A 27,274-nucleotide genomic window follows, 5' to 3' on the forward strand; every position below is an offset into this window, starting at 1 on the left:
CAAGATTGCACCCAGCAGCAAGCTGCAGTGTGTGCAAACACACACACAGTTCCAGTTTCTTCTAGCACAGAGCGACATTTTACACACCCCAACAATCCTACCCAGCAGAGGTTGGCGGTACACACACACACACACACACACACACACACACACACTCCCCCTTCCCCACTAGCAGGGGCAGTAACACACACACACACACACACACACCCACCCCGCTGGCATGACCGATGTGCCCCCCTCCAGCCAGCCCGCCCGCCCCTCACCTGAGGTGGCCGATGTTGTAGAAGCGGCTGGCCCCGTCGGTGGAGCGCACCACCTTGAGCGTGAACTGAGGCTGCAGCTGGCGCAGCTCCAGCAGCACCACGGCCAGGTAGTGGACGAAGAGCAGCGCGTCCACCAGCGAGACGGCGTACTGCACCACGCCCTGGTAGTTGCGGTCGCGCGAGTCCAAGATGCGCACGCCGTAGAAGAGCCAGTAGGAGACGACGAGGAGGAAGACGAGCACCATGAGCAGGGCCCGGAAGACGAAGACCCGGGGGAAGAAGGCCTTGGGGCGGCGGAAGAAGAGGGCCCAGCTGCCCAGCAGGAGGATGAGGAGTTTGAAGGCCACGGAGATGAAGAGCCCCTCGCAGGGCGTGCCGCAGGGCTCCAGCTCCTCCCGCCAGAGCAGCTGGGGCAGCAGCAGGAAGGCCAGCGGGGTGAGGAAGGAGAGCAGCGCCAGGGCCCCGCCCAGCGAGATGCCCACGTGGCGGGAGCAGTCCAGGCGGGCGCTGTCCTCCATGTCCTTGGTGATGCGCGTGATGTCATCGTGGGAGATGCTGTGCTCGGAGGTGCCCGTCACCACTGTGGTGGTCTCGCCCCAGTTGTCGTCCTAGGGGGGCAGGGAGGAAAGGGTTACGCACAGAGGTTGGCGTATGGGAAAAGACTCCCCCAGTGCAACCGTCTCCCTGCCCCACAAGATCAGACCCCCCCTCCCCCCCCCGCCCCAGAATCAGACCCTTCCCCGGCCCCGCAGGATCAGAACTGCTCCCGGCCCCACAACCCTCTGCCCCACAGGATGAGACCATCTCCACCCCGTGGGATCAGATCCCAACAGCCTGCCAGGCCATGTGCTCTCCTCCCAGCCAGGCCAGATCAACATAACTAGGAATCAATCTGGATCCTCAGTTTTCCTCCACAGATCTCACAGCCCTTTGCAAAGGAAGTCAGGATCTTTGCTCCCATTTTACAGATGGGGAAACTGAGGCACAGAGTGGGGCAGTGACTTGCCCCAGGTCACACAGTAACTCAGCGTCAGAGCCGGGCCTAAAACCCAGGCTTCCTGTCTCCCCGTGCCGTTCCCAGTCCAGGGGACGTGCTGCTGCCTTCCACACAAGTGACACCTGCCCAGCAGCAGATACACTTTTAAACGGGAACAATGTCAAAAGGTTTCCACGCAATTCCCCTTTGTAACAAGGAGAAAAGCAACCACACCCATGTGCTATTCCGCCACGCCCCCTCCTCTGCCGGCCACGGCCACGGTACCCTGGCATGCACAAGCAGACGGGATCTGGAATTCAGCGCCCTGATTCCAATGGCTTGATTTCCAAGTACCATCTGAAAATGCCCTCACTGGCAACCAGTGAACTCCCATCCCCCCACCACCAGAGGCTCCTGATACCCATTGCACTCCTTCCCCCGTGTATTTGTACAGCACCTGGCGCACCGACTCCCAACTGGGACCCCCTAGGTGCTATCGTGATTTCAATGATAACACGAATAGCTGTAACTGCAACTGCTGTATTTCATCCAAGTCCAGGACCTCACAGGAATTTTCACCCCTCTACCATTCAGGGGAGTGCGAACAGGTGATGCAGGCTTTCACCACTAGGGCCCCGGTTCAAATCCAGCCTCAGGCTGGCCCGGACTGGCAGTGGTTTTCCCGTGGCTGCTTTGGCAAGGCTGAGCCCTGTTTCTAGAGGAGACAATGGGCCGTGGAGACTGAGTTCAGAGCCGGCTGGATGGAGGGAGCAAATTGTTTGGCCGCCGCCTGTCTGTGTACGGTGCGTGGTTAGAGGAGATGGATTTCCCGAGCTGCCCACTCAGCACCTGCGGCTCGGCGGGTTAAGCCGTGGCCGTCTATGCTAGTTTGCCCTGCGGAGAGAGGCTCTGTCGGGCTAGTTTCAGCCCCTAAGGCACAAATGGAGCAGAGCTGCTGGGAAGGGAGAGCTTCCCTGGACACCAGAGGCTGCTGCGCTTGGCTACATGGTGCGGGGACTGCCTGCCACACGCCCTCCAGAGCCCACCACCGGAAGCTGCGAAGGGGCAACCTGCGTGCAAGGGGCAACCTGCGTGCAAGGGGCAACCACCTTGGTTTCTTTGGCGACGGGGAAGTGATGGGCATGTAGTCCCCGAGGATCCCCCCTCCACTCCCCCCAGAGCAGAGGGAGGGGCAAAACAGACCCCGCCCCCATCCTTTGATACCTTAAACACCCCCCTTTCCACACACACCCCCTCCCCCGAGCTCCATGCCAGTCCCATGCCCTCAGCTTGGCGTCCCCCCCCTCACCCGCTCGTCTCCTCTGGTCGACTCGTTATCCAGCAGGGGCTCCCCGGGGGCCTGGATGGTCACGGACTTGTCTCCCCGGCTCCCGTCCCGGCTTTTGGAGCGGTGCCGATCCCGCCGGTCTCTGGAAGGGGGAGAGAGAGAGAGAGAGACAGCCTGGGGGGAGGGGGGAGGAGGAGGGTGGGGGAGAGAGAGACGCCGGGGTCAGAGGGGGAAACACAGGGGCGGACGGGTGCCCACAGCCTGGGGGGGGGGGGGGGGGGAGGTGACACGACTGGGGTGCACCTCTCCAAAGGATGCATGCTGGGGAGTGGGGATCCTCTCAGACCCCACACGATGGGGGGGGGGGTATTCCTCTCCCCTCTGCACCATCCTGCAGATAAAAGCAGGGGGGATCTCCCCACTAGGACAGACCTAGCAGGAGATATGGGGCGGCACAAGACCTTCCTGACCCCCCCCCCCCGGGCAGATGTGGGGGGGGGACGGGGAGTTCACCCTTCTCCCATAGAGTCAGGGGGGCACTTTCCTCCTCCCCAAGGGCAGAGTGTGGAGAGGGGAGGTTGCCCACAGGGAGTAGGGACATTCTCCCCTGCCCCCGCAAGGATGGATGCAGGGGGGAGCCCCCAAAGTTGCATATGGGGGATGGCATCCTTCTCTCCCCCTCCCTCCCCCGACCAATACAGGTCATCCCTCTGCCCTCCACTAAGTACAGCTCCGGGTCAGGCCCTCAGCCCCTACCCCACTCCACAGGCCCAGGTTCGGGGCGCTCCTCCCCCCCTCCCCCCGCCGCCCTCTCACCTGCGCTTGTGGGAGCTACGCGAGTGCCCCGACTTGTAGGAATACCCCGAGTACTGCGACTCGTTGTCCATGTTGTCGGAGCGCCGGGCCTTGTAGCGCTCCACGTTGGCGGACTTGGGTCTCCCGGGGACGGCAGCCAAGGCGGCCGCTGCCTCCTTCAGCGCGGGCGTCTTCAGGCCAAGGGGCACCTTCAGGAAGTCAACTTTCACCTTGAGGGACTCTATTTTGATCAGCTGGCTGGGCTCGTCTCAGAAGAAAATGACGCCCTACTGGGGGGAGAAAGGGGAGAGAGTTACGCACGCAGCGGATCCCCACTGGGTCCCAGACTAAGTCCACCTTCCCTAAAACCTGCACCCAGCCAGAGGGAACCCACAGGGTCTGTCCGAGTCCAGCCGCCTCGACAGAGAATCCCCTGATCCATCCATTGCCAGCGAGAGGGACCAGCAAGGGGAAGAGATAACGGGCAGTGGGGCAGGGCAAACGCAGGAGCTACAGGAAAGGCTGCTTTTGTGCCAGCTGTGAGATTGCAGGAAGGGGCAGGAGATACCGCTGGGTCACCTGCAAGGTCTTCCAACACAGCTTCCAAATCCCCCACGCTGCGCCATGAACGGACTCTGTAGAACGAGGCTTGGCTGAAGCCGGCGTCTTTTCTTTTATATACCTAATTCTGACAGATCGGTCTCTGTAAGCGTTTTTTCTTTGTTTTACCCATTTCGATTTTCACCGTTGCAGGAAATTGTTGGCGGAGGGGTAAGGGCTGATACCACACATCAAAAGATACAAAGTAAACAGCCTGCACTCCAACTCTAAGAAGTTCCCAGGCAGCGCGTCTTACTTTGCCACTCTGTAAACTCGGTTGATTCTCAGTGGAAATCTCTTTTCGTCAGTTTGTGCGCGTACAGCCGAATTGCATATTTACCGATAAAAATCGAATCCTTCCAAGCGAATGTATTATGTTTCCAGCAACAAACTGAGCGACTCTTGGCTGTTTGTTTTTGTCCTACCCCTTTTCTTAGTGAGAAGAAAGCAGTTTTTTGTTTATAGATGGGAAACGAAATGGCTCCATCCCACCGATCCTTAGCCCAGCCCCAGCGCACAGAGCGAGAGGCCCCTGTTAAAACCTCTCCCCCTTGCAACACCACCCATCCTCCCCCGATATTAGCATCATTAGAAAAGCACTCTCTTTTCAAGAGACATTTTTAAGCCACTGGGCTGGGACCCAGAAGAGTTGGGTACTATTCCCATCTCTCCCAGGGGCTCCCGGTGTGACCCTGGTCAAATCACTCCATTTCTCTGTGCCCATCTGCCTTCTCCATTTAAATTAAGCCTTCTGGGGGCAGGATCTGTCTCTCACTATGTGTCTGTGTAGTGCCTGGCACAATGAAGGCTCTGGGTCTTACCGTAAAACATGTAATAATTTTTAAGGCATTCTTAGCAGCTAAAATAATCTGTAATCATAAAGAAAAATGTGGAAGGGTCTAAATCTCCCTTTCACTAAGGCCCCTTTACACCATTTTGGCAGGGCAAAGATGGGGCCTTAAAGGGAGTGAAAATGAGAATCAGGCTCTGATCATACCAACGCCGAGCAATAACTGGCATTAACGTATTACACTCGCCTGGCTGTTTCTTTCAGGGTGTTTTCTATTATAGCATCAGGTAGAACTCTGAGCTCCCCACTCTTTTTTAAAAGATGCTGAAAGATGAGCTTTCTCAGGCATTGTTTCATGCAATTTATGTTTTCCTTAATATCAGGATTGCTATTTTAATTGCTGGCAGAGCACCCAGGGCGGGGACCAATTTACAAATAAATTATTCAATACAGGCAATGCTTCAGACCCATTTCCAAACAGCAAGGCGCTGTTAGAACAAGTTTCCCGGCACAGGCGCGGAATCTCAGATCCAGAAGATCAATGCAGGAGTTTTGGCTTCTGCAAAGAACCAGGGTAAAAACTCATGGGCCCGATCCTGCAACGGTCCCGAGCATGGAATTCACATTTAAGTCACCAGGAGCTGCGCCGAGGGAATGCAGGCTTGGGCCCTTATTTGTAGGCTGTTCAATCCAAGTGCCATTATTATTTCTTATTCGTGTTGTGACCGTACCCAGTAGCCGCAATCATGGACCGGGACCTCATGGTGATAGGTGCTGCACAGAAACGGAACAGAAAGACAGTCCCTCCCCCAAAACGCTTACCAACGGGGAACTGCTGCACGGAAAGGCCAAGTGAGCGGCTCAAGGAGTCTGCGGCAGAGCAGGGAATTAAATCCCAACTCCCACATTAGGACCCTCGCCCCTGGCCCATCCTTGCAGAAATTAGTTAAACTCACCTTCGAGCCCTTTTGAGAACCACACTCTGAGAATCAGGACTTCTGGGTTCTCTTCTTGCCTTGGGAAGGGGAGTGTGGTCTAGTGGTCAAAGCACAGAGGCGTGGGAATCAGGAGAGCTAGGCCCTGCCACTGACTGTGAGTGTGTGAAGCTGGACAGGCCACGTCACCTCCACGGCCTTAGTTCCCCCATGTGTAAAACGGGGTAGCGGGGGGAGGGAAGGATTAACACAGATCAGCTTCCCAGGGCTGAGATGATGCTTCCATTATCAGAGGCTGCAAAATGCCTGGAACTTCTGAGCTGGACCAGGGGTAGAGAGACAGCCATGATGAAAATGGGGATCGAATGAGTTAAGCATCAAGTTCAGATTCAGTGTCGGGGAGAGCAGGAGCGGAAAGGAGGAGAGCAACAAAACCACAGGAATATAAAATAAACTCTAATAAATTCTCTCTGCGCTACCTGGCCTAGTAGCACTGTGACAGGTGACTTCTCTCCGAGGGGGAAAGGCCTGGAGTTCAAATCCGGAGGCGCAAGTTAAAAAAATCTATGAAAAGCACGTCCATGAATGAACACAGCAGACAGGCTCTTATGAGTGAGAGTGAAAGCGACCGGGCAGGCATGCCACCCTTCCAAGCTGAATGCAGCATCAAGAGGGTAGCAGAACAACAATCAGAGGCTAGAATCTGATCTGAATGGACATCATTGGCGCGAGATCAGTAAATGAGCTAGCTGCTAGATCATCTGCTGTTCTCACTCCAGTGAAATCCATTCATATCAGCTGGGAACCCGACCCCAGATTTAAAAAGAATTCTTTTCGAACTAAGAATCCGAGGATTTAACAGCTACTAAACAAAGGAATTTAAGCACAATTTTTAGTTGCAAGTTGGACCATTCAGTGGAGAATATAAAGAAGAGGACATCATAAATGATATCAGGGCAGACTGGAACCAATTGTTGGCTGCCAGTTGAAATCAAGCAGGGCTCAGCCACTCTGAAAAATCACACCTCAGCTGCTTCAAAAACAAAGGCACCCCAAATCAGCCGCCACTTTTGAAAACTTTGGCCATGGGTAGAGCAGGAGAAGCCACCAGAACAAACCAGTGGCTGGCGGGCTGGGAAACAAACCACCCGCTGCAGGGAAGGAAAACTGGCCGAGATCAACCCTCCGTTTGTGGGCACACACAATACCGCCCCGCTGCACTTATAAACTACCATTGTCAGAGCATCTACAATATTAGTAACCCAATTAAAGTTATTTATATACACACACGTGCCAATTATTATTGTTCTCCCCCCCACCCCCATACAGCTTGCAAATTGTTTTTTGGGGGGGAGCAAAAGTTAGTTATATAGCACCCAAATTGTGCTGAGCACTGAGAACACAGAGTCTGGTTTCTCTCTTCTTCAGCGAGGTTACAATCTGTACAGAGACCACACAGATCCAAAAGGGAATGCAACTCATTTTGTCCCCTCTTTCAACTCTTGTTTCCAACGTTTCTCCCCATTCCCAGCCCATTTGCTGGGCCTCCTGGTCATTTAATTCCTGCTTTTCGATGCTGTCTGTAGCCCTCAAGAGGAAGAGTGGTTCCAGGAGCAGGGCGGCTGGGAGACCCGCCCCTCATTACAGGCCCTGACAGAACCCGACACAAGGAGATGTTCCATACCCCGGTTTGCAAAGCCCTGTGCAAGCTTCAGCTGGAAGCTGCTAGAGAAGCAACAGGATTCTGGGACGGTGTAAAAAGATTTATTTGTGTTACAGAAGCACCTCGAGGCACCAACCGAGATGGAGGCCGATAACAGGGCGGCTGGCCCATTAAACGAATCTGGGCTCCGCTTTTCTGTTCCAGTCCAGGCCAATTAAGAGGGTGGGGTCCTGCGCCTGGCTCTTTTCAAGTTACAAACAGCTGGGAGACCTTCTTGTGCTAAGACATACACCCCTTAGCTCCTGTGGCCAAGCAATGGGGAGAAGGAAAGCCTCTTCCCGCTGGGAGATCCCTGACTCTGAGAACGTCCCCCTCTCTCACTCCTTTGCACTTCCTTCCTGGGTCCTTCCTACCTTCTGCCTCAAGGGCTAATTAGTCTCTTTGCTTTCCCCCGGCCAGCCCATCAATTAGGCACAAGGACCACTCTAGAGCGGCTCGTTAGAGTTGCAGCGACCAGAGCGCCCTGGATCCATGCTGTTGCCCAGCTCTCTGGCGTGAGGCCCCACTGAGCCAGGCACTGAAGACAGGTAACAGTCCTTGCCCTCAAGATCTCACCCTCTGAACAGACAAGACAAAGGGCACGTGAGAGGGAAACAGAGGCAGCGATCTCTGCAGAGCCCGGAACGGAACAGAACAGCCGGTCTCCTGGTTACTAGGCCAGCGCCCTAACCAGTGAGCGGCACTGCCTCCACACCTAGGAGAAAGGAAAACAGCCTTTGATTTGCTAACTGATCTTCTCATACTGACCAGAGCCTCTAAATCCCCTGTGTCAGTTTCACACTCCTTCCCAGTGTCAGTTTCACACTCCTTCCCAGTGTCAGTTTCACACTCATTTCTCCCCCTACAACCACTCTTTGGAGACAAGGGTCTTGCGACATTCCCAGGAAAAGACGAGCCCTGTGGGAATGGCGTGTGTATCTAGGACCCCCTCCCAGGAATACCAGGGAACACTGCAAAGGAGAACGGATGCCTTAAGCGTGGGAAACTGCTTGGGACTTGTGGTTGCTATCCCGCTGCCTAGGGAATAGGCCAAAGATGTACCTTCCCAGAGAAGCTTTTGAGTTCTTCAAGAGGCAGCATGGCCTAGTGGCTAGAACACTGCACTAGGACTATGGAGACCTCAGTTCCATGCCTGACTCCACCACTGGCCTGCTGGGTGACCTTGGGCACGTCACTTCCCCACCTTGTACCTCAGTTTCCCTAGCTGTAAAAACAGAGCTGATGGCATCACACTCCTTTGTTTGAGCACTTCCAGAGCTACGGATGAAGAGTGCTATCTAAGAGCTCAGGATTATCATTAAAGAAACAACCTCCATCCCTTGTTGCTGGGACTAGCACCTGATACCGGGGCAGCCAGTCACAACCCTTCCATCCACAGTGGGTCATCCAGATTAGTCAGCTAAAAGGGTGGGGGGCCACTGGCAAAGCCGGGGGGGGGGGGGGTCATGCAGCCCTGGTGAAGGGGGCAAAGAAACCCTCCTGGCCAGGACTCATAGGCCATGAGGGAAGTGGGAAGCTGCTGGGGCTCCCCCCCCCCAAGAATGTGCAGTGCAGTGCATGTGCTTTGATGACTCTCAGCTGCTTTTTAATTAGGAAGCAGCATCAGTTACGAAGCCAGGCCTCCAGGTACGGCTCACGTGACCCAGCCAGCTGCTTGCAACCAACAACACCCACACGCCCTCTCTTTCTTCAGGAGGATGGGCGCTGCAGACCACGCTCCCCCTGCGGACAGGATGGGAGGGCAAATCAGCGCCTTGACTTCCACCAGATGCTGCAGAGACCACCCCCACCCACCCCTCCTGGGGAACCCACCCTGTCTAGATATCTGACCTTGCCCAGCCCGATAGTTGGACGAGCACCGAGAGAGAGGGGGGTGGAAAAAAATTACCGGGGCCTCATCAGAACCGCAGGTGCGGAGCAATGACCCTTAGCACTTACAGCTCAAGGCTCTTCCCAAGTCAGACAGAGGGGTGGCTTGACATGCCTTGAGAGTGCTGGCAAAGACACAGATTCCCTCCCGCTGTATCGGTCACAGGCAGGGAACAAACCAACGCGTGAATGCACGCACACACACAGAAGGCCCCATGGGTGTTTGTGGTTCGATCCAAACCATTAAAGAATAAATATCAGTTCGTGTGTGTGTGTGTGTGTAGGGGGGGGTGTTATCCCTGGTACAGAGGGGTTAATTACTGCTTTGGGTGTGTTTGCCCAGTTCCCGCCCCTGAGGTCTCCTCCAAAACTCAGATCTAAACGCTAAGATCACGGCTGCTCCAGCTGAGCTGCACTGAGATCGTGTGTGGGCACGGGAAAGCCACCCTGGTCTCAGCTAAGGTGCGACTCCAAGATGCTCTAGGTAAACCAGTGCATCCTCCACTGGATGTTCACCTGGGACGCAGGTTCAGCTCCCTGCTCTGTCACAGACTCCCCACCTGACTGATGGGGGGCTAGCTGTTTAGGGCCCGAGTTTTACTGGTATTTAGGTGTCTAAGGATGCAGATAGGAATTTTCAAAAGCAAAACCAGTAGGAGCGAGGCCCCTAGGCCACAGCCAGCACCCCAAGAGTCAGATACGCCAGGACACCTGGGTTCCCCTCCTGGCTGTCAGCGTGCAATGTGATCTACCACGTACCCTGCTCTGAACGCTAGACCAGCGCTTCTCAACCTTCCCAGATCACTGGACCCCTTTCAGGAGTCTGATTTGTCTTGCCTACCCCAGGTTTCACCTGGCTTAAACTACTTGTTTACAAAACCAGCCATAAAAATACAAAAAAAAAGTGTCCCAGCACTGGAAAATGGCCGACTCTCTCGCTACCACCATATAATTATAAAATAAATCACCTGGAATGTAAACATCGTACTTACGTTTCAGCGTGACGTATATAGAGCAGGATAAACAGTCACCGTCTGTACGAAATGTTAGTTTGTCCTGACTTCGCTGGTGCTTTTTATGTAGCCAGGTGTAAAACTCGGCAAATATCTAGCTGAGTGGATGGACTCCCTGGAAGATCTCTGTTCACCCCTAGGGGTTCGCGCACCCCTGGTTGAGAACCACTGCTCTAGACCAAATTCTGCTCTCAGCACCGGGAATACAACCCAGGTGTCCTGACACCCTGTTCACCTGCTTAAACCCTTTAATATCCCACTCTCTTCTCCACAGAAGCGGGGCCCCGAATCGCGGGGTCCCCTTCTCTAGCCCCCAATCGTGCTAATTTGGACGTGCACGCGAAGCACGACAGAACGCTATCAGCCTGCGGAAGGAACAAGCCCAGGGGTTAACAGAGGTTCTTTGGTACACGTGGATTTCCGGGTTCTGTAAGATCTCTTGCCGTGCCTGCGTTTAAGGCCAAAGGGGTGGCGATGGCGGGGAAATAAACCAGCCAAGCCGCCTCATCGTGCAAGAGAGCAGAAGGAGTGGAAATGTGGGGGGGCGGGGGGGACGACGACGACACACACAGCTCAGCTGGTCTGTGTTCATATCCTTGCAGTTTAACACAGCGGGTGGTTTGGAGGATGGAAGGCAGACACAGCGAGGGGATCTCCACCCTAGGAGGTTCTGGGGAGATGGATGGGAGAGGACAGCCCCCCTGTGAGAGGGTGTTTGAGACAGGACCCATTCAAGGTGGGAAAGGACTGCCCGGCCCGAAGCTTACCGCAAACTCCAGTCACACACACACACACACGCACACACACGCACACACACGCACACACACGCACACACACGCACACACACACACACACACACACACACACACACACACACGTTCAGGCCACGCAGGAGTCAGACCCCCCTACATCCTCCACTCAGGGCAACATAAAGACCCCAACTTCACCAGCCCCCCAAACCACCTTAAATTCGGGAGCAGGCAAGACCCTACCATGGCCCCGTTTTCCTTGTAGGGCCTGGCGTGGGCAGGAGAGAAACCGGGTTCAGTGCTGGGGGCAGCTGAGCACAGAGAGACGAGTTACCAAGGAAATGCCATTTCGGTCAAATAAAACCCAAATGTCTTTTGGCCTCTCCTGGGGCCCCTCAAAGCAGAGGGGGGGGGGGAGTGTGGGGGGGAATCCTTTTGTCCCAGATGCTGGATTCTCTCACATTTATCACTATGGAAACAAAAGCCGCCACCCCCCTCCCATCCTGGTTGTCTAGGAGATGGCATCCAGGGCCGGGAGCTTGCATCCCGGCATCCCCAGCGAGCGGCAACACAAGCAGAAAGAGAGAGGGCCTGACACACACACACACACACACACACACACACACACACACACACACACACCCCCCTCCCCCCCCCCCCCGGGGCTTTGTTTGAAAGGAGGAATCGGATTTCTGCCGGGAACAATAGGGGTGCAGGGCCGAGGCCGGCAGAGAAGCCTGAGTCACAGGCCTGTTGATAGCGCCAGGGCCGTGTTCCCTGCTGTCCGTTCCCAACACCTGGCCAGGGGACAGCAGCGAGACAGCTGCTCACAGCCCCTCCCAACAGCCACAGACCTGTGCACGTCCCCTTGCACGCACCCATCCTCGCCCCCCCCCCCAGAGCCACACGCATGTGCCACTGCACACAGGCCCTCTCCTTCACGGGACCCCGGACCTACACCCAGACCCACCCATGCATACCCTCCCACATCCCGCAGGCATCCCCCCACGCCCCGGGACCCACACTCGCACGTCTACCCCCTTGCACGAGTCCTCTCAAGCTCTCCCTGCACACCCCTGCCTTAGATGCACACGGATTCACATGCTTGAACCGCCCCCCTCCCATTCGCACATCCACTCTCGCCCTCCCGGCCTTTGCACGCTTCCCCGTGCACGTCAGCCCCCTCTGACACGCATGTATACATCCCACGTACCCCACGCCCTAGAGTTTCACCCACACACACACCAGTGCAGACTGACCCCGGTCCCCCTCACCACGGCTTGGCTCCCAGCTGAGAGGTCACCGGGGAAATCTGTGACACACGCCCAGCTGGGAATTAGAGACAAACACCGGATAGTGCCCAACTGCAGCTCCCTTTAAAGGAGGAGCCGGGGAGATGCTACAGAGCTGTGGGAGGGGAAGGCCACCCAGCCGCCCACTTCCTGAACCCAGGCGTCCTGCCCCTGCATGCGTGAAGGGAACTCACCGAAACAGTGGCGCAGCGGAAGGGGGTTGGAGGGAGGGTCCTGTCCCCCAGTCTGATCAGTTGCCGAGACGCCTGCGCATCCTGAGCCCGCGAAAGAAGCCAGTGGCCAGATCCCGGCCAGCTGCCGGACTCCACATCTGGAGCAACTCAGGTGCTGGGCTTCTGCTCCGAGGTCCCACCGGGAAGCTACAGGAAACCCAGAGAGAAAGGGAATCAGCAGCTGAAGGCCCCACTGCAGCTACTACAAACACCGGGGTAACCAGGCCCGGCCCAGGAACCCTGGAGATCTGAGCCACAAAATGAGGGAACCCAGGCCAGCTTCCCCATCATACACACACTGCTCTAGCCCTGCCCAGTTCCAACATCCAGTAGGGGCTGGGCTGAGACCCAGCAAACTCATCGCACGTAAGCCACCGAACCACCAGCTGAGGGGGAGATATCTGGGGAGCAGGCAGTCAGGTGTAGAGGCAAAAGGCTCCACCGATCCCCAGTACCAATGCCCTGAGCTCCCAGCTCCTTCCGTCCTAATGAAGCTGGCATGCTGGTTAAGCCAAGAGTCCTCAACTGTCCCCAGCCTGTTTAATCTCAGCTTCCTTCCAAGACCGAAGCCAAGGTTTTGCAGAACCAACTGCTAATTCCGGGTGTCCAACCCCACACCTGGGCAACGGACTCCCCTGGGACGGGAGTGGGCCCCGGAAAAGTAAATAAATGGGGCACTGGGCGGCAGGTTGGGCGCCCAAAATGACTGGCCACTTCTGAAAATATGGGCCTTGATTCCTCAGCTCCCGCCTGCTCGATGAGCAGCCCCCGAGCCAGGCATCATTAGAGCTGGTCCAAACGTGTCCCTCAACACGTCTCCCGAGGAAAACCAGCTTCTTCCACCAACCTGAACGCGACTGGTGGTTTCCAGAATTGAGCCTCAAAATGAAACACGTTGGCTACATCTGAAGCTAAACAAAAATGTTTCCTTTCTCCTCTTTTAGGGGAAAAGCTTGCACTGGGAGGCAGAAGGGGGGAAATCAAGAAGAGCTGAAAAACAAAACCATGGATACTAAAACCTTGGACCATTTTTGTTGGTCTCCTCTGGACTCTCTCCAGTTTGTCCCCCTCTTTCCTAAAGTGTGGCACCCAGAACTGGCGTGAGCTTGTTAGTTCTCAGGACACTCCTCCAAACCTCCTCAGCTACAAGAGGCTGAATCCAGAACCTGCGGCTGCACAAACCCCACACGTCTGGTTTAAATACTCGAAAGGCAGCCCGTGTTTGCCAGAGCCTCCAAGCAGGTTTGCAGACCTGGGCCCACCCCTAGTTTTGGGGCGATAGCGGGGCCTAATGCTAGTGCACTGAGCCAGGACTCCTGGGTTCTATTCCGGGCTCTGCCACTGGCCTGCTGGGTGACCTTGGGCAAGTCACTTCACCTCCTGGTGCCTCGGTTTCTCCACCTGGAAAAGCATGGTTAATGACAGCAATTGCCTTTGTAACGTGCGTGGAGATCTATGGATGGAAAAGCATGAGGGAAGAGCTAGGGATGGGCCAAAGTTTTGCTTTGAATTTTGGGTCCATTTGAACTGAGAAACTCAAAGGGCAGAGAACCGACCAAAGCAAACCCAGCCACTTCCCCGTCACGCTGCTAGGGTTAAAAAAAACCACTTGGAAAGACGGACTCAGACAGCACCATGATCAAAGAAATTGTTATTTCTGTTCTGGGGGCGCCCAGACACCCTCACTGGGATCGGGCCCCCGGATGCTGGGTGCTCCACATACACTTGCTAAGACAGTGTGTGTGTCCCAAAGAGCTTACCATTGAAATGGGAAAGGCAGGACCATTATCTCACATGCACTGAGGAGGAAACGAAGCACAGAGCTATTGCGGAGAGGTAGCGGCACAGATGGGAATCGAATGCAGATCTCCCACATCCCAGGCCAGCGTCTTAACCACAAAGCCACTTAACTCCCCCCTCCCTGCAGCTTGTGGATGGTGCACGTCTGATCTGCATTTTGCAGGAACAGGCAGCAAGATAAACACCCTGCCGGGTGCCAGACGGGAGGTGAATGTAGGGCTGCAGCAAGCCAGCCGCAGGCCTCATTCACGGCACCGAGCAACGGCTCTGGTTCACAGCCAGGCTGCTCCAGCCAGGCCATGTGAACACTCCAGCAGATTAGCACCGGAGTTAAGGGTCTCGATTGTCCGCTGGGGCTGGGAGTTTGCAGCCGCTCTCCCGCTACGACACCCCACGCGCAACGCCTCCCCCTAATTCTTTGGGCTAGACTCAGCAATTGCTGGAAACCTGGCCAGTGGTTTGGGGCGTAGCACAGAGGAAGCAAGGGAGCAGATCTGCTCTGGTGAAAGACGGGAGAACCCCTCCATCCCTCCCCAGTCACGATCCCCACCCCCTCCGAGGTCACAATCCAAAGGCTGAACCCTGCCAGTTTAGAGGTTAGCCACTAACTGGTATGTATGTGAGAACAAGGGAGCAGGCAAGGATCCCCACTGCTTCCTGGTCATTCACTGCATTTAAAGGGAAGGTCACTATTAAGAGCTCTGAATCTCATTTACACTGAGTCTCTTCACACTGTCAAGGGGCCTAAAGGTGAGTGCATCTGTAACCGAGGCCCACTTTGTGGCCGCTAGACACGGCACACCGCCGCTGACATGCAGTGTTGCCACAGGCCATGCTGTGGGGAGGAGGGATAATATTTCGCTTTGCAAACTGATCACGTAACACGAGCAGGCGCACGTGCTCCACGGAACAAAACATACACTCATGCGCACCAGGAGCCCAGGAAAAAAGTAGTGAGCAAGTGGGATTGAAGTCAGGACACCTGGGCTCCCTTCCTGCAACTGCCACGTGCCCTTAAACCAGGCGGGCGTCTGTGGGCCTCACCTCCTTCCTCTATAAATCGAGAAGAATACTTACTCAGGGCTTGAAAAAAAAAAATCCACTCCTCCGTGGCAAGCAAGTCGCTTCTCCCCTGATCAGCAGGGAGGCCTATGCCAACTATGTCTACAGAATTCACACTTCAACAGCAACCACAAAAAGTGCCCAGCCCTTCCAGCCCCAAAGATCGTAACCTTCTAAACGTGGCCCACTGCAGCCCGGAGTCTAGAACGAAACATGTAAGTGGCTCAGAGAAAAACTACGGCACAATCCCAAGGACCAAGACTTCCAAAAGCCATGGCGGGGGGGTCAGGCGCCCAACGTAAGATGCTTTCAAGCAGCCGGATTTTCAGAGCACGGGTGCTCAGCGCTTTCTGGGCATTTAAGGCGTCTCAAATTGGGCACTCTTCAAAAAATGTTAGGCATCCAAAAATCACTACTCAGCGTGGAAAATCTCAGCTAAGGTTTTCAGCCAGGAGCCTAAAATTAGGAGGGGAAATTTGACCAGCATCGTTAGTCCAGTATAATTGATCTATTCTGGAGTGACTCCCTCGTGTGAACACACGATTCTGGATTAAAATCACTTTTGCTGCAGAACAGTGCCCAGACCAGGACAGGTATTGCAACATACCTTATTCTGCAATAGTGATGCTGGTCAATTTCTCCACATATACAATCTTTGACTCCCAAACAATCCTCCTGCGCGCTGGACACACGGCCATCAAAAAAAGCTTTGGGTGCTCACCGCATTTGAAAGCCAGGAGACCTACTTAGAAGCCTCGGTACAGAGTCGGAGGTGGGATTTTTCCAGAGCAGCACAATGACTTTGGAGCATAAGGCGCAATGAAAGTCAGCAGGACTCGGGCTTCTCAATCCCTGCGGTGCCCTTGCAAATTGCACTAGTGGGAGCCTCACTTTAGGTTCCTCCTTTTGAGAATCTTGGCCCGGGTGTTGTTAGGCTTCGTCTCACAGCAAACAAAACCTGGGGCAGCAACTCTCAGAGGCAGGTCAATTGACTCAGGCTCAGCACAGCAGAGTAGATATTCCCGCTCGGGATGGAGCGCAGCTCCGAGTCCTCCCGCTTCACTGGGTTTCCATTCCAAGCCTGAGATCCAGCCCACGTCTGAACATCTATGCTCCTAGTTTTAGCCCTGCGGCCTGAGCCCCACATGCCCGCGTCAATTCCTCCAGGCTCGGAGACTCCGCACCGCAGGTTTCTGTTCGCAGTGTAGACGAACTCTTAGTTACAATGGGTCTAACTCAACTCAAGAAGCAAGGAGCTTTCCCCGAAGATGGCAGCAGTCAAGCAACCGGAGACTCAGGATGGGAGCAGGTGATGGTCTTGGTCCGTGGATACCGACACACGGGGACAAGCCAGCAGACAAGATCAGAAATGAGATCCAACCAATGGTTGGAAGCTTTACCTGGAACAATTCAAACTGGAGTTGAGGCACAAACATTCAGCAGGGAGGGAATTAACCATGGGAACAGTTTCCCCAGGGATTTTCTGTCTTTAAATCCAGATGGGACATCTTTCTGACAAGCCTGGCAGTTCCCAGCAAACCCCTGGACGAAGCTTACTGAATTAAGTTGAAGCGTCTTCCGAGTTTGTTGTATTATGTATTATTGGGGGATTGCACCAAATCTCTCGGGGGGGCAGACACGATGCAGCGTTATGCGCCTCAAAGGACCCTTTGAAACAATGGGCTGGGCCAGAGTGAGCTTTCGGTTGTCCTAGGAAATGCAACTGTACCCTCCCCTTCTCCGGCTATGCGAAAACCCAGCCTTGGGAAGCTACGCCCTACGGAGAGATCTGTCGTCCACTGATCACCGGCTCCCGGAATCTCTAGGTCAAAGATCCCAGCTGGATAAAGGCCAGGCTGACTTATTCATCATGTTCTTGTTTTGAGCAAAAGGTGTCATGAACTTGTAACGGCCGGGAAACCCCGGGATGAGCTTTGAAACCCTTGCTGGAGCTGGGGTGATCTCTGCTAAGCTTATTAGAACACGTGTAGGTTCTTTTGTTGTTTTCATGCGTTTTCTCTGTAGCAGTCACCTTCCGGAGAAACGCATTGCTTAGGAGAAGGAGCATGTGTGCCTTATATCTGTGGCGTTTACCCGGAGGAGAAAGCCGAGCGGGCCGGCTGAGGCAGTCTGACTTGCTGGGAAACTCTCAGTGGCCGGCACGGAGCTGTGCAGCCTGGAAAAACCCCAGTCGGGGGGGACAGCTCATCTCCGCCCCAGAGAGGTGACGGCCAAGGAGCAGGAGTGCAGAAGCAGACATCCCTGATGGATGATGGGGGGGGGTGCTGTTGACCTGAACTGTGACATGCGCACTGGTCCAGCCAGCGGTTATGGGTTTGATGCACAAACGACGGGGTGAGTTCCCTGGCCTGTGCTACACAGACAGATGATCTAGCAGCACCAGACTGTGGGACCAGTGAAAGCAGACCCGGCTGGGTCTAAACATCCACGAAAAGGGGAGACTGCAGAGACCCAGCATCGCCACTGAGCCCAGAGAGAGGAAACTTGCTAGGAAGAGCAGGAGCAAAGCCAGATGGGGTGGCGGGAAGCAGAGGGGAGGGAAAGCAATCCATCAGTTTTGCAAGGTCTGTTTGTAAATAAAGCAGCCAGCTGGCATTTCCCTGCTATGGTCTCCCATCCCCCCTACTGGCTGCTTTCCACCTACACACCCACCCCAGACACACACACACACACACACACACACTGGACAGAACCGCATGTGTCATGGGGTAATAACACAGAACCATCGAGGAGGTTCACGGGAGCACAACCTCTGCCACTTGGCCCAGCACACAGACCTCCAGGGCGCTTTGGCTGCGAGCTGGGATCAGATCGGCTCCATCTCCGCAGCATTTCGTGGGCAGCAATGGGTCAGTTGGGATGGGGGGAAAACACGCCCAGAGGTTTCACACATGGGATCTAATTTTGTGTGTGTTCCCCCCCCCCCCCCCCCCCCCCCACTGTATTTATACAAGTTAAACATCTTTCCCCACCAGCACCCTGAGCCCCAGCCCAGCAGCACAAGGCTCCAGCGGAAGAGCTGGGTACGGCTGCATCACTGACAGCCGATATGTTCAGCACGTGGGATTTCCCCCCGCACAGGAAGGGCTCTCGAAGCTAGTGGACCAAGGCAGAACAAGAACCAGGGGCTAAAATGTATAGCCAGACAAATTCCAGTTTGAAAGAAGGCCCCGATTTTTAACAGCCAGGGTGATTAACGGCTGGAACCGACTACTCAGGGAAGTGGTGGATTCTCCATCTCTTGCTGGCTTCAGCTCTAGACCCGATGCCTGTGACAGAGATGTTTATTCAAACATAAGTGTCTGGGCTCAGCACAGGGGTAAGTGAGTGAAATTCTCTGGCCCGCAACATACTGGAGGTCAGACTAGATGCTATGATGGTCCCGTCTAAGGCCCAGATTTGCAAAGGTATTTAGGCACTGCTGTGCTCAGAGTTGCAACACCAACCTGATTTAGGAGCTTACGTCTCATTTTCCATTGACTCCTTGGTGCTTAAATCCCTTCTGAATGTGATATTTAGTTGCAAACACTGAAATACCTTTACACACCTGGGGCAAAAAGTCTAAAAGGGAAAATTCAATATTTGACCAAAAAGTGACACCCCCCCCCCCCCCCCCCAAAAAAAAATCACGGTCCCAGCTCTAGGGGGAGCCCAAAAAAGGAATCTGCCTGACACCCATCAGGAAGGGAAGGCAGTGCGGCCCAACAGACAGGGCCCCAGACTAGGAATGACGAAAGCCGAGTTCCAGTCCCAGCTCTGCCACGGATGTGTATGATCTTGGGCAAGTCACTGCCTCGCTCTGTGACTCGGTTTCCCCCTGGCCCTTTGTCTATCCAAAGTGAAAGCTCTTTGAGGCAGGGACTGTCTCTCACCATGTCTCCGTGCAGCTCCCAGCACAATGGGGTTCTCTGATCTAGACTGGGGCCTTTTAGATGCTACTGTAACATAAATAATAATGACCCATAAGAGGAAGGCCATGTCTGCCCCAGGACACCACCCATGGATTCCTCCACCCTCAAACCTGTATCAAAATTAGCTAAAGGCTTGCAACTAGCAAGACATGACATCACTGTTTCGGGATTCAGAGATGTTAAGCCACAAGGTCCCACTGGATTATCTAGTCTGATCTCCTGCTCAGCCCAGGCCAGACAATTCCACCCACATCCTGTGCTGAGCCCGGTAAGCCAGCCTGGCTCTGCAGACGTCAAGAGATGGAGAAGCCACCACCTCCCTTGGTAAATTCTTCCCTCTTCCAGAAGGGGCACTTGAGGGGTGACTTTGTGGCTGAACCATGGTTTACTCCTGCCTTTGTTTACAGGGGCCAGACACGTCCACACCCTAACTCTCCGGGATCCATGTTTTAGCCGAGGTACAGATCATGCAGACATTTGAAAACGGGGAAGGGCATCTCAGGAGGCAAAGTGAGTTTTAAACTGCCTCGCTTACTGGGGGTGGGTGACATTATCTGTGCTGCTGCACGTAGGAGGTATTCATGAGTTCTGCCACTGGCGCCCCGTTAGCGGGTCTCTAAATCTAAATCAGTGAAAGAAACATCGCAGTTAAATCAGGCTGGGTTTTAAAAGGGTGAGACGACAACGCCTAACACCCAGCGACTGCCTCCTGTCCTCTCTCTCCGCTGGAGGAGCTGAACCAGGGCCAGCAACCGTCGGAAATGTCAGCACAGTCACATCTCCATGGGGCTGCGCGCTAAGGCGCTGCAGCGATGGAGAAACCGAGGCATGCAGATCAGACGGTCACACAAGGAGCTGCGCTGGGAAAAGGACCCAGGCTAGTCCTTCCCCACTGGAGCACCCTGTCGCCCTATTGCTTAGCCACACCGCGTAAAGCAAGGCCTGAGATTAAAGCTCTGCCATGTGTCGTTTTCATTTGGAGAATGCCTTAAAAGCAGAGCCCCGCGCAGACACTAAAGACTGCGCTGCGCTTTTCATACGGCAGGGGAAGGGAGTGGCCATGGCTCAAACTCCGTCTCCCACACCCCTCGTGCCGTACACACGGGGCAAGCTGCCTACCTATCCCCCCACAGGTGGCAGCTTTAAAGTGACGGGTGAAGGGATTACCACGAGAGTGCAGCCTGCAAAACCCTTCAGGATCTGGGGACTCCCTGTCGGGAGGATCCTACTCCAGGGGTCCAGTCAACCTGCAGGCCACGCTCTGCATCGGAATCAAGACCACACGAGCCCGTGGGGAGGAAGAGACAGGAGGAGTCGGCATCTCGGCTGCAGGAAGGCCCCTGTCCACACTGAGGCTGTGTCTACACTGCAGCACGCGGAGGGAGGCAGACCCGTGCTAGCGCTAGTCTAGCTCAGAGCTTCCCCTGGAGAAGAAAGAAAGAAGGAAACGTTCCAGGGTAGTAGCCGAAGGAGTCCCTGCTCCACTCACAGAACCGGGGGATCGGAGACAGCGCCCGGAGCTGAGCGACCGATTGGCAAGCCGCGTTCCACGCACTTTGGTTTTTCGGGTTCCATCCGGCTGCAATAGGACAGTTTTCCCCAGCCGTCCACCACATGACGGTCGCCTCCACCCAGCTCTGCCGGGCCTGGGCAGCTGCCGCCCCTCGGCTGGGCAGCTGAATAATTGAGGGGGGCAAGCCTGGGTGGCACAGGCAGGCTTTCCCGTGTGCACACAATGCGGCAGCCACGTCCCAATCAGACGCCCGCAGATGGCAAGCCACGGCACGGCTCTGTGGCAAACCCCAGAAAGCGCCCCCCTTAAAACCCACCCGTGTGCCCGCCACGCTGAGACACTCAGGATGACGCAGCTGCTGGGCGCACCGGCTGGAGAAGAGCACGTGGCTTCCCTTCCAAAACCACCCCAGCTACAGCAGCCCCGGGAGGGAGGGAGGTGGAGAGGGCAGAGCAGGGGCTGTTCCACTTGGGCAGATAAACTCCAGCCTTTCCCAGGTAAAAGCAGGGAGATTTAGGTCACCAAGAAGCTTTTCTCCCCGACTGTGGAAAGCAGAGTCTATTCATAGCCCTGAACGCCAGCTACACGGCCTCACTTCTCCTCAGCTGAGAAGCTGGAAAGGGGCCACCAACAAAATTTACTTAACTCTCCATTGTTTGCACGCTCCCTCCTAGAAGCTCAAACACACACACACAAAAAAAGCCTTTCTCCAGCCCACACCCCTTCCGAGACAAGGAGTTCAGGCATTTCACCTCCCAGTTCTGATCCGCCAGCCAGATCTCTCACGCTGTCAGAAAATCAGGCAGTCCCCACTTGGTTTTGTTGTGAAATCCAGTGTTTCGACAACCGCCCCACTCAGACGTCGCATACGTACATGGAATCAGAGACCCGGTGAGCCAGGAACCACCCCACTGCCGCCAGCTCTCATGATTTTATTGCAAGTCTCGCAGTTTTTGGTTGAACAGAAGAACTGCCACACTGGATCAGATCCCAGCTCCATCTAAGCCCCTATCCTGTCTCTGACCGTGGACAGCACCAGTTGCTTCTGAGAAAGGTATAAGAGCCCCCCATTAGAGAGATGCGGGATACTCTGCCCCTCCCCCCAATCATCTCATCAGGATCTCCAATTAGAGATATGCGTCAGGGTTTAAGCCAGAGGATTAACGTCCTTGCCTAAATTTGTGGTCATTAATCAGAACTCAGGATAGGCATGTTATCCATACCAAGGTTCAATCCAGTTTCATGTCTTGCTAAATTCTTGGCCTCCTGTGGCAGTGAGTTCCACAGGCTAATCATACATGGGGTGAAAAGTTATTTCTTTTTATTAGCATTTATTTCCCCCTCGTTCCTGTGTCCTGAGATGGGAAGAACAGACATTCCTGACAAGCCTTCTTGAGGCTTTGTTTTCATTAGCTTATATATTCCATATTTTCTTCTGAAAGCCCCGGCTCCCAGAGGTTTGTGATTACAAGGGTTAGTATTGTCAGTGTCAGGTCTTCAAAAAAACTTGAGCTGGACTCGAAAAACATGAGATTTGTGATATTTTTAAGCCAGATTTTTTTTTTAAATTATACTTTGTGTGTGTGTGTGTGTGTGTGTGTGTATATGTATGTGGGGGGGGGTATTTGTCATCTAAATTTTGACCCTTTAGGGAGCATTCTGGACATATTTTCAAGCTTTTCTCTGCAACCACAAAAGCTAAACACTTCCTTTAAAAAAAACGAAAGCTGGGATTCGCAGGCAGTCACGTGGGCTTTAAGAAAAAACTCCAAATACTGTGACACGTGGGATAAAATTGTGAGAGTTCACTTGCATCTCTTAATAGGTTTCTAGCCCTCCCGATTAAAGGCTCAAAAAGCAGAAGGCAAATAAAAAGCACCCCATATTCAATATTTCCCCCCTAAAACTCATGATTTTAAGCCAATCTCAGGAATTTTGGGGGGGGAGGGGGGAGGGGTTCATTTGAGTGTTCCACCAAGTGCCTTTGGCCTTGTCTATAAAAGAAAAGTTGCATCGGTTTAACCAAAATCAATATTAAACCCATCTAGTTAAATCAGAGCAAATAATCTAATGCACACGGACTTAAAGCTGCTTAAATCAGTAAATTCCAGGTGCAAGCTGATCCAAGGATGGGTTTGCACCAATTTATTTAAAACTCACTGAATTACACTAGTGCAACTTTTCTCATAGAGACCAGGCCTCTGGGCTCGAAAACTGTCTTCTAGTCCCTGGTCCGGAGAGCAGGAGTGGCCACCTGCACCACTGCAAACCTCCAGGGAGCAATTCTCCAGCCCCTTGCACGTAGCATATTCATTTACACCAGTGCAAATCGCCTGTAAAATGCGACTGGGGCCTTGTCTGCACTGGCACTTATGCTGGCAAAACTTTTGTTGCTCATGGGTGTGAAAAAACAGACCTCGGAGCGACCAGCCCTAAACCAGAATGCTTTCGCAGACACTCCGCCCTCCCTTTGCACGGGCGTGACGCCAGCACGGCACGACTTTGCACGAGCGCAGCGTTTGAAAAGCGAATCACGCTGTAAAAGGGGGCTGGTTTGTACCCACGCCGGGGGCTGAAACAGGCAGCTTTGGTCAAGGAGGTGCAAAGCTGCCGGGGGCTGGGTTCTTTGCTCCCTCACTTCCCTATCTCAGCCCTCTTATTAAACAACCCCCAGCTCCTTCCGGCAGCAAGAATCCCGCCCGGCCCTGTCCGATTTACACGCGGGAGCTGCACAAGGAGGCCTGTCACGGCACGCCCTCCCGGCCCAGATCCCCAAGCTGCAGTCTCCTCTCCCTGCCCCCATCACTTCAGTACCCAAACTCCCGCCAGTTTGCCATGGATGCTCCCCCCTTGGCTTACTGCCAGCACATTATCACCCACCCCCAGCGGCAGCTTTGGGTCTCCTCCTTCCACCTGTGGCCCCTTCCCTGCCGCCCCAGAGCCCTCCTCGCCGCAAAAACATTTGACTGAGGGGCAGTCAAAGCCCCCTCATTAGCCCCAGACAACTTGAGCGGGGCAGTGAACAGGGCCGGGACACAGCCCGATCGTCGCCCCATGGCGAGGCCAGCCGCTCCCGTCACAGTCACTTTAACTTCAGCACCCACCCGACTCCTGACCCGGGCGCCAGCCAGCCTCGAAATTCTGCTAGTTTCCAGGAACGTGGAACCGCGAAGCGAGACTCCGGAGAAGGCGCGCACAGCCGGGCAGCCAGGGATCTACTCCCAGCTGAGTCGCTGTGTGTCCTTGGACCAGTCGCTTTGCCTCGATTTCCCCCACCCTAACACGTCCCCATCCTTAGGTACCTACCTTGCCCCCCTTACTCTAGCACCCAAGCACCTCACAGTCTGATGTACTTATCCTCACAACTCCCCTCCCCCCACCCGTGCAGCAGGTCAAGGCTATTGTGCCCATTGTACAGATGGGAAACTGAGGCACAGAGAGGCTAAGCCCAAGGTCACACAGGAAGTCGGTGGCAAGGGAGGGATTTGAACCTAGGCCTGCCAAGCACCCACTGGACTGTCAGGGTTAGCGAAGCTAAGCCATTAACGTTTGAGACGTGCTGCTGGATTCCTGGCGGGAAGGTCTCACACTATTTACAGGCTCACATTTTGAAGCAAATGTGGATAGTGGAAATGGGGGGCCAGGCACTCCTGGGGTCAGGTCAGAATTCCTCACCTCTCAGACCGGGAGGCAGAGTCACAGAGAGGGGACGGGACTTGCTCAAGACGTTCAGCAGCTGAGCCGGGAACAGAGCTCAGGCGAGTCCTGCTCCCCCAGAGATGGGAAGAGAACCCAGCAGTGCCAGCGCCTTCCTCTGACCACTAGACCACACTGCCTCCTTCCCACCCACTGAGACACAGTCACATCTGGAGGAGACGGCGGCAGCTGTTCAGCTGCTTGCAGAAAGGCTGCGCACGGTTTTAGGGCTGGCATGTTACCCCAGCCCCAGGACTCAGCCACCAGCACGCTCGGGAGGCAGGGACTGCACTACGTTCCTTTAGTTACCGCAACGGGGCAACACAGAAAATCCCTTCCAAGGAACCGCGAGCGCAAGAGGCCAGATCCTGTTTGCAGTTTAGTCTGGTGCAACTCCAGAGCCACCTCAGTGGGCTTGCTCTGGGTTTACACCTGCGCGACTGCCAACAGAATCGGGCCAAGTATCTCGGCGAGACAGCGGGGCTGATTCTCCACCACACCACACCCCGTGCTGCCATCTGCAGCAGTGCAAAGGGAGCGCAGACCGTGACCAGAGCCCCAGAGTGACACCCTCCCTTTGCACTGCCGCGGATGACCCCACGAGGGGCAGGAGAATAGAGAGTCAAGCCCCGTATCGCCCCAGCCCTGCAAGGACCCCTGTATGGGCCCTGTCACTGGGGTACCACATAGGGACAGGGCTCCACTTCCCAGGGAGCCCTTTGCACGGTCAGGCCCTCAATAAGCAACACAGCAGTTTGCAGGATCCCAGGCACCCAGGTCGAGACACAGGGGGTCCCTATTTGTCCTCCTCCCTCTCTGGCTAGCAGCCCACGGGCCTTTGGCAAAAGAGTCACTTTTGTCAAGCCCTCACCGCCGTCCTGTCGCTTCTCCCCCCACTCCACAGGATGAACCTCTCGGCAGAGCTCAAGACCCCACGTGAGATCGGAGTCCCCCGGTGCTGCACGTACACACGCACGGCGAGAGACACCGCCTGCCCCCCAAGAGCTTACAGTCAAAACAGACAAGCCTGGCAAAGGAAACTGAGGCACAGAGAGGGGCAGTGGCGAAGTTCAGAACAGAACCCCGGTCTCCTGACTCCCAGCCCAGTGCCCTACCCACTAGACCACACAGCCACCCATCGAAGGCTCAGCGTTTCTCCCCTCTAACGCTCCCCACATCCCACCTCTGCTCTGCACCAGCGTGCACCAAAGCTAGGGGCTAACCCGGCACTTCTGGACACGGACAAGCGTGCGTTACACGTCGCCACCAGCTCCTCTGCCATGAAAGGGGCTACGCGCACGAAGCTCTTCCAGGCACAGAGCGTCACTGGTCCGCAGCGAGATCTCCCCCCCCAAAAGCAAATTCAGCCCCCTGCTAGCAGGTTTAATATACCCATCACTGCGTGCCGCTCTCTGGCCGATGTCATGCGGGAGGTCGGACGCATCCTTCCCAGCCTGCAAAGCCACGAAGTAAAGTTAAGGACAGTTTTGCTGGCTGACATCACCTCAGCCCTTGATGACTATCCTCCAGGGACGGGCGAGCAGCACAAACTGAACACCCCAGGCAATCAGGCTCCCCTGGGCCTCCCCGCCAGGAAAGACGCCATCTCCTCATTGGAATGAAGTCATTGCTTAATTAAATCAGGGGCATCCTGAGCTCATTCATCCCCGCGCAGAGCAGCAGGAACTCCACGGGAGTCACGCTGGCATTCAGCGAGATGAGGATTGGACTCTGTCTGCCTCCGAGCCCAGATTCCTCCCCGCACAACCCAGAACTACTGTGATTAAGCAATAGCCAACCCCAAGGGCTCTGTGAAGCATTTTTTTTTTTTTTTTTTTTTAAACCTCCTGTTCAGTTATTACGCCAAGGCCTGAAGGTGAAAATCAACTCACACACCCCTCCCTGGTGAGAAAAGCTTCCCAGCTCAGACAGAGAATGGATTCTGGTCTTACACCTGGAGTAAATCAGGAGTAACTCCTTAGTAATTAACTTTGGTGCATCGGAGTAAGACTGGTGTAAGCGAGATCAGAATCAAGCCCCTCCCTCTCACAGACTAAGGTGAGCAATGCTGGCAGAGGGAAGCATGACAGGCAGACCCTGATCAATCACACACACACACACACACACACCTTATTCTTGCTACTGCCTCAAAAAAGGGGATATCCTCCCTGGGTGAAAAAGCAACAAAATGTGGGTATTCCCCGGCCTGCCCCAAATTAAGGTGACGTTAGCCCAGTCACCAGCCAGGTTGCCATCTTTTGTTTGCACGAATCGTGCAATGATATGAGAGGCTAGTGGGGCTTCCCCCGCATAAATTTGCACCAGTCCTGAGAAATTCCTCATCCGCACCACAGGGGCATTCAGGTCTTGTCTAGATTGGGGTGTTTTTGCACCGATGTAGTTACGCCAGTGCAAACAGGGCCCCCATATGGGGGGGGGAGAAGGATACACTTTACTCAGGCCTGGGGGCCCGGCCCAGGCTGCAACCCCCATGGGTATGTGTGTGGGAGGGAGCCCGTGTTACAAGTTTGTACTGGGCCTGAAAAAATTATGCTTGGGCCCTGAGTGCAAATTCCTAGTGTAGACACACTAGCATTGGTGTAAAAAAAGTGATTTGCACCAGTGATGGCTTACCCTGGTTTCAGCTGAATGGGGGCACGCCACTGTTCACAACACTGCATGCCACTTTTTGCACTGGGGTTTGCACTAGTGCAACCAGTGCCACAGAGGAGCCCTACACAGACA

At 54.8% G+C, this 27,274-nt stretch overlaps 1 protein-coding gene across 1 annotated transcript in view; it reads right to left on the reverse strand.

Annotated features, from left to right (window-relative positions):
• The window catches only part of VANGL2 (VANGL planar cell polarity protein 2), a 38,485-nt gene that overhangs the window by 10,040 nt on the left and 1,171 nt on the right, over positions 1-27,274 (reverse strand). The window contains exons 2-5 of the mRNA XM_067560297.1: positions 12,488-12,673; positions 3,344-3,612; positions 2,549-2,669; positions 264-871 (exon numbers count right to left, since the gene is read on the reverse strand). Coding sequence (XP_067416398.1) covers positions 264-871; positions 2,549-2,669; positions 3,344-3,414 — 800 coding nt within the window. The 5' untranslated portion in view covers positions 3,415-3,612; positions 12,488-12,673. The remainder of the gene's footprint in view (positions 1-263; positions 872-2,548; positions 2,670-3,343; positions 3,613-12,487; positions 12,674-27,274) is intronic.

The sequence above is a fragment of the Emydura macquarii genome, unplaced genomic scaffold (genome assembly GCF_026122565.2).
Source record: "Emydura macquarii macquarii isolate MOO-44397 ecotype Brisbane River unplaced genomic scaffold, CSIRO-AGI_Emac_v2 contig_2273, whole genome shotgun sequence".
NCBI classification, from domain to species: domain Eukaryota; kingdom Metazoa; phylum Chordata; order Testudines; family Chelidae; genus Emydura; species Emydura macquarii.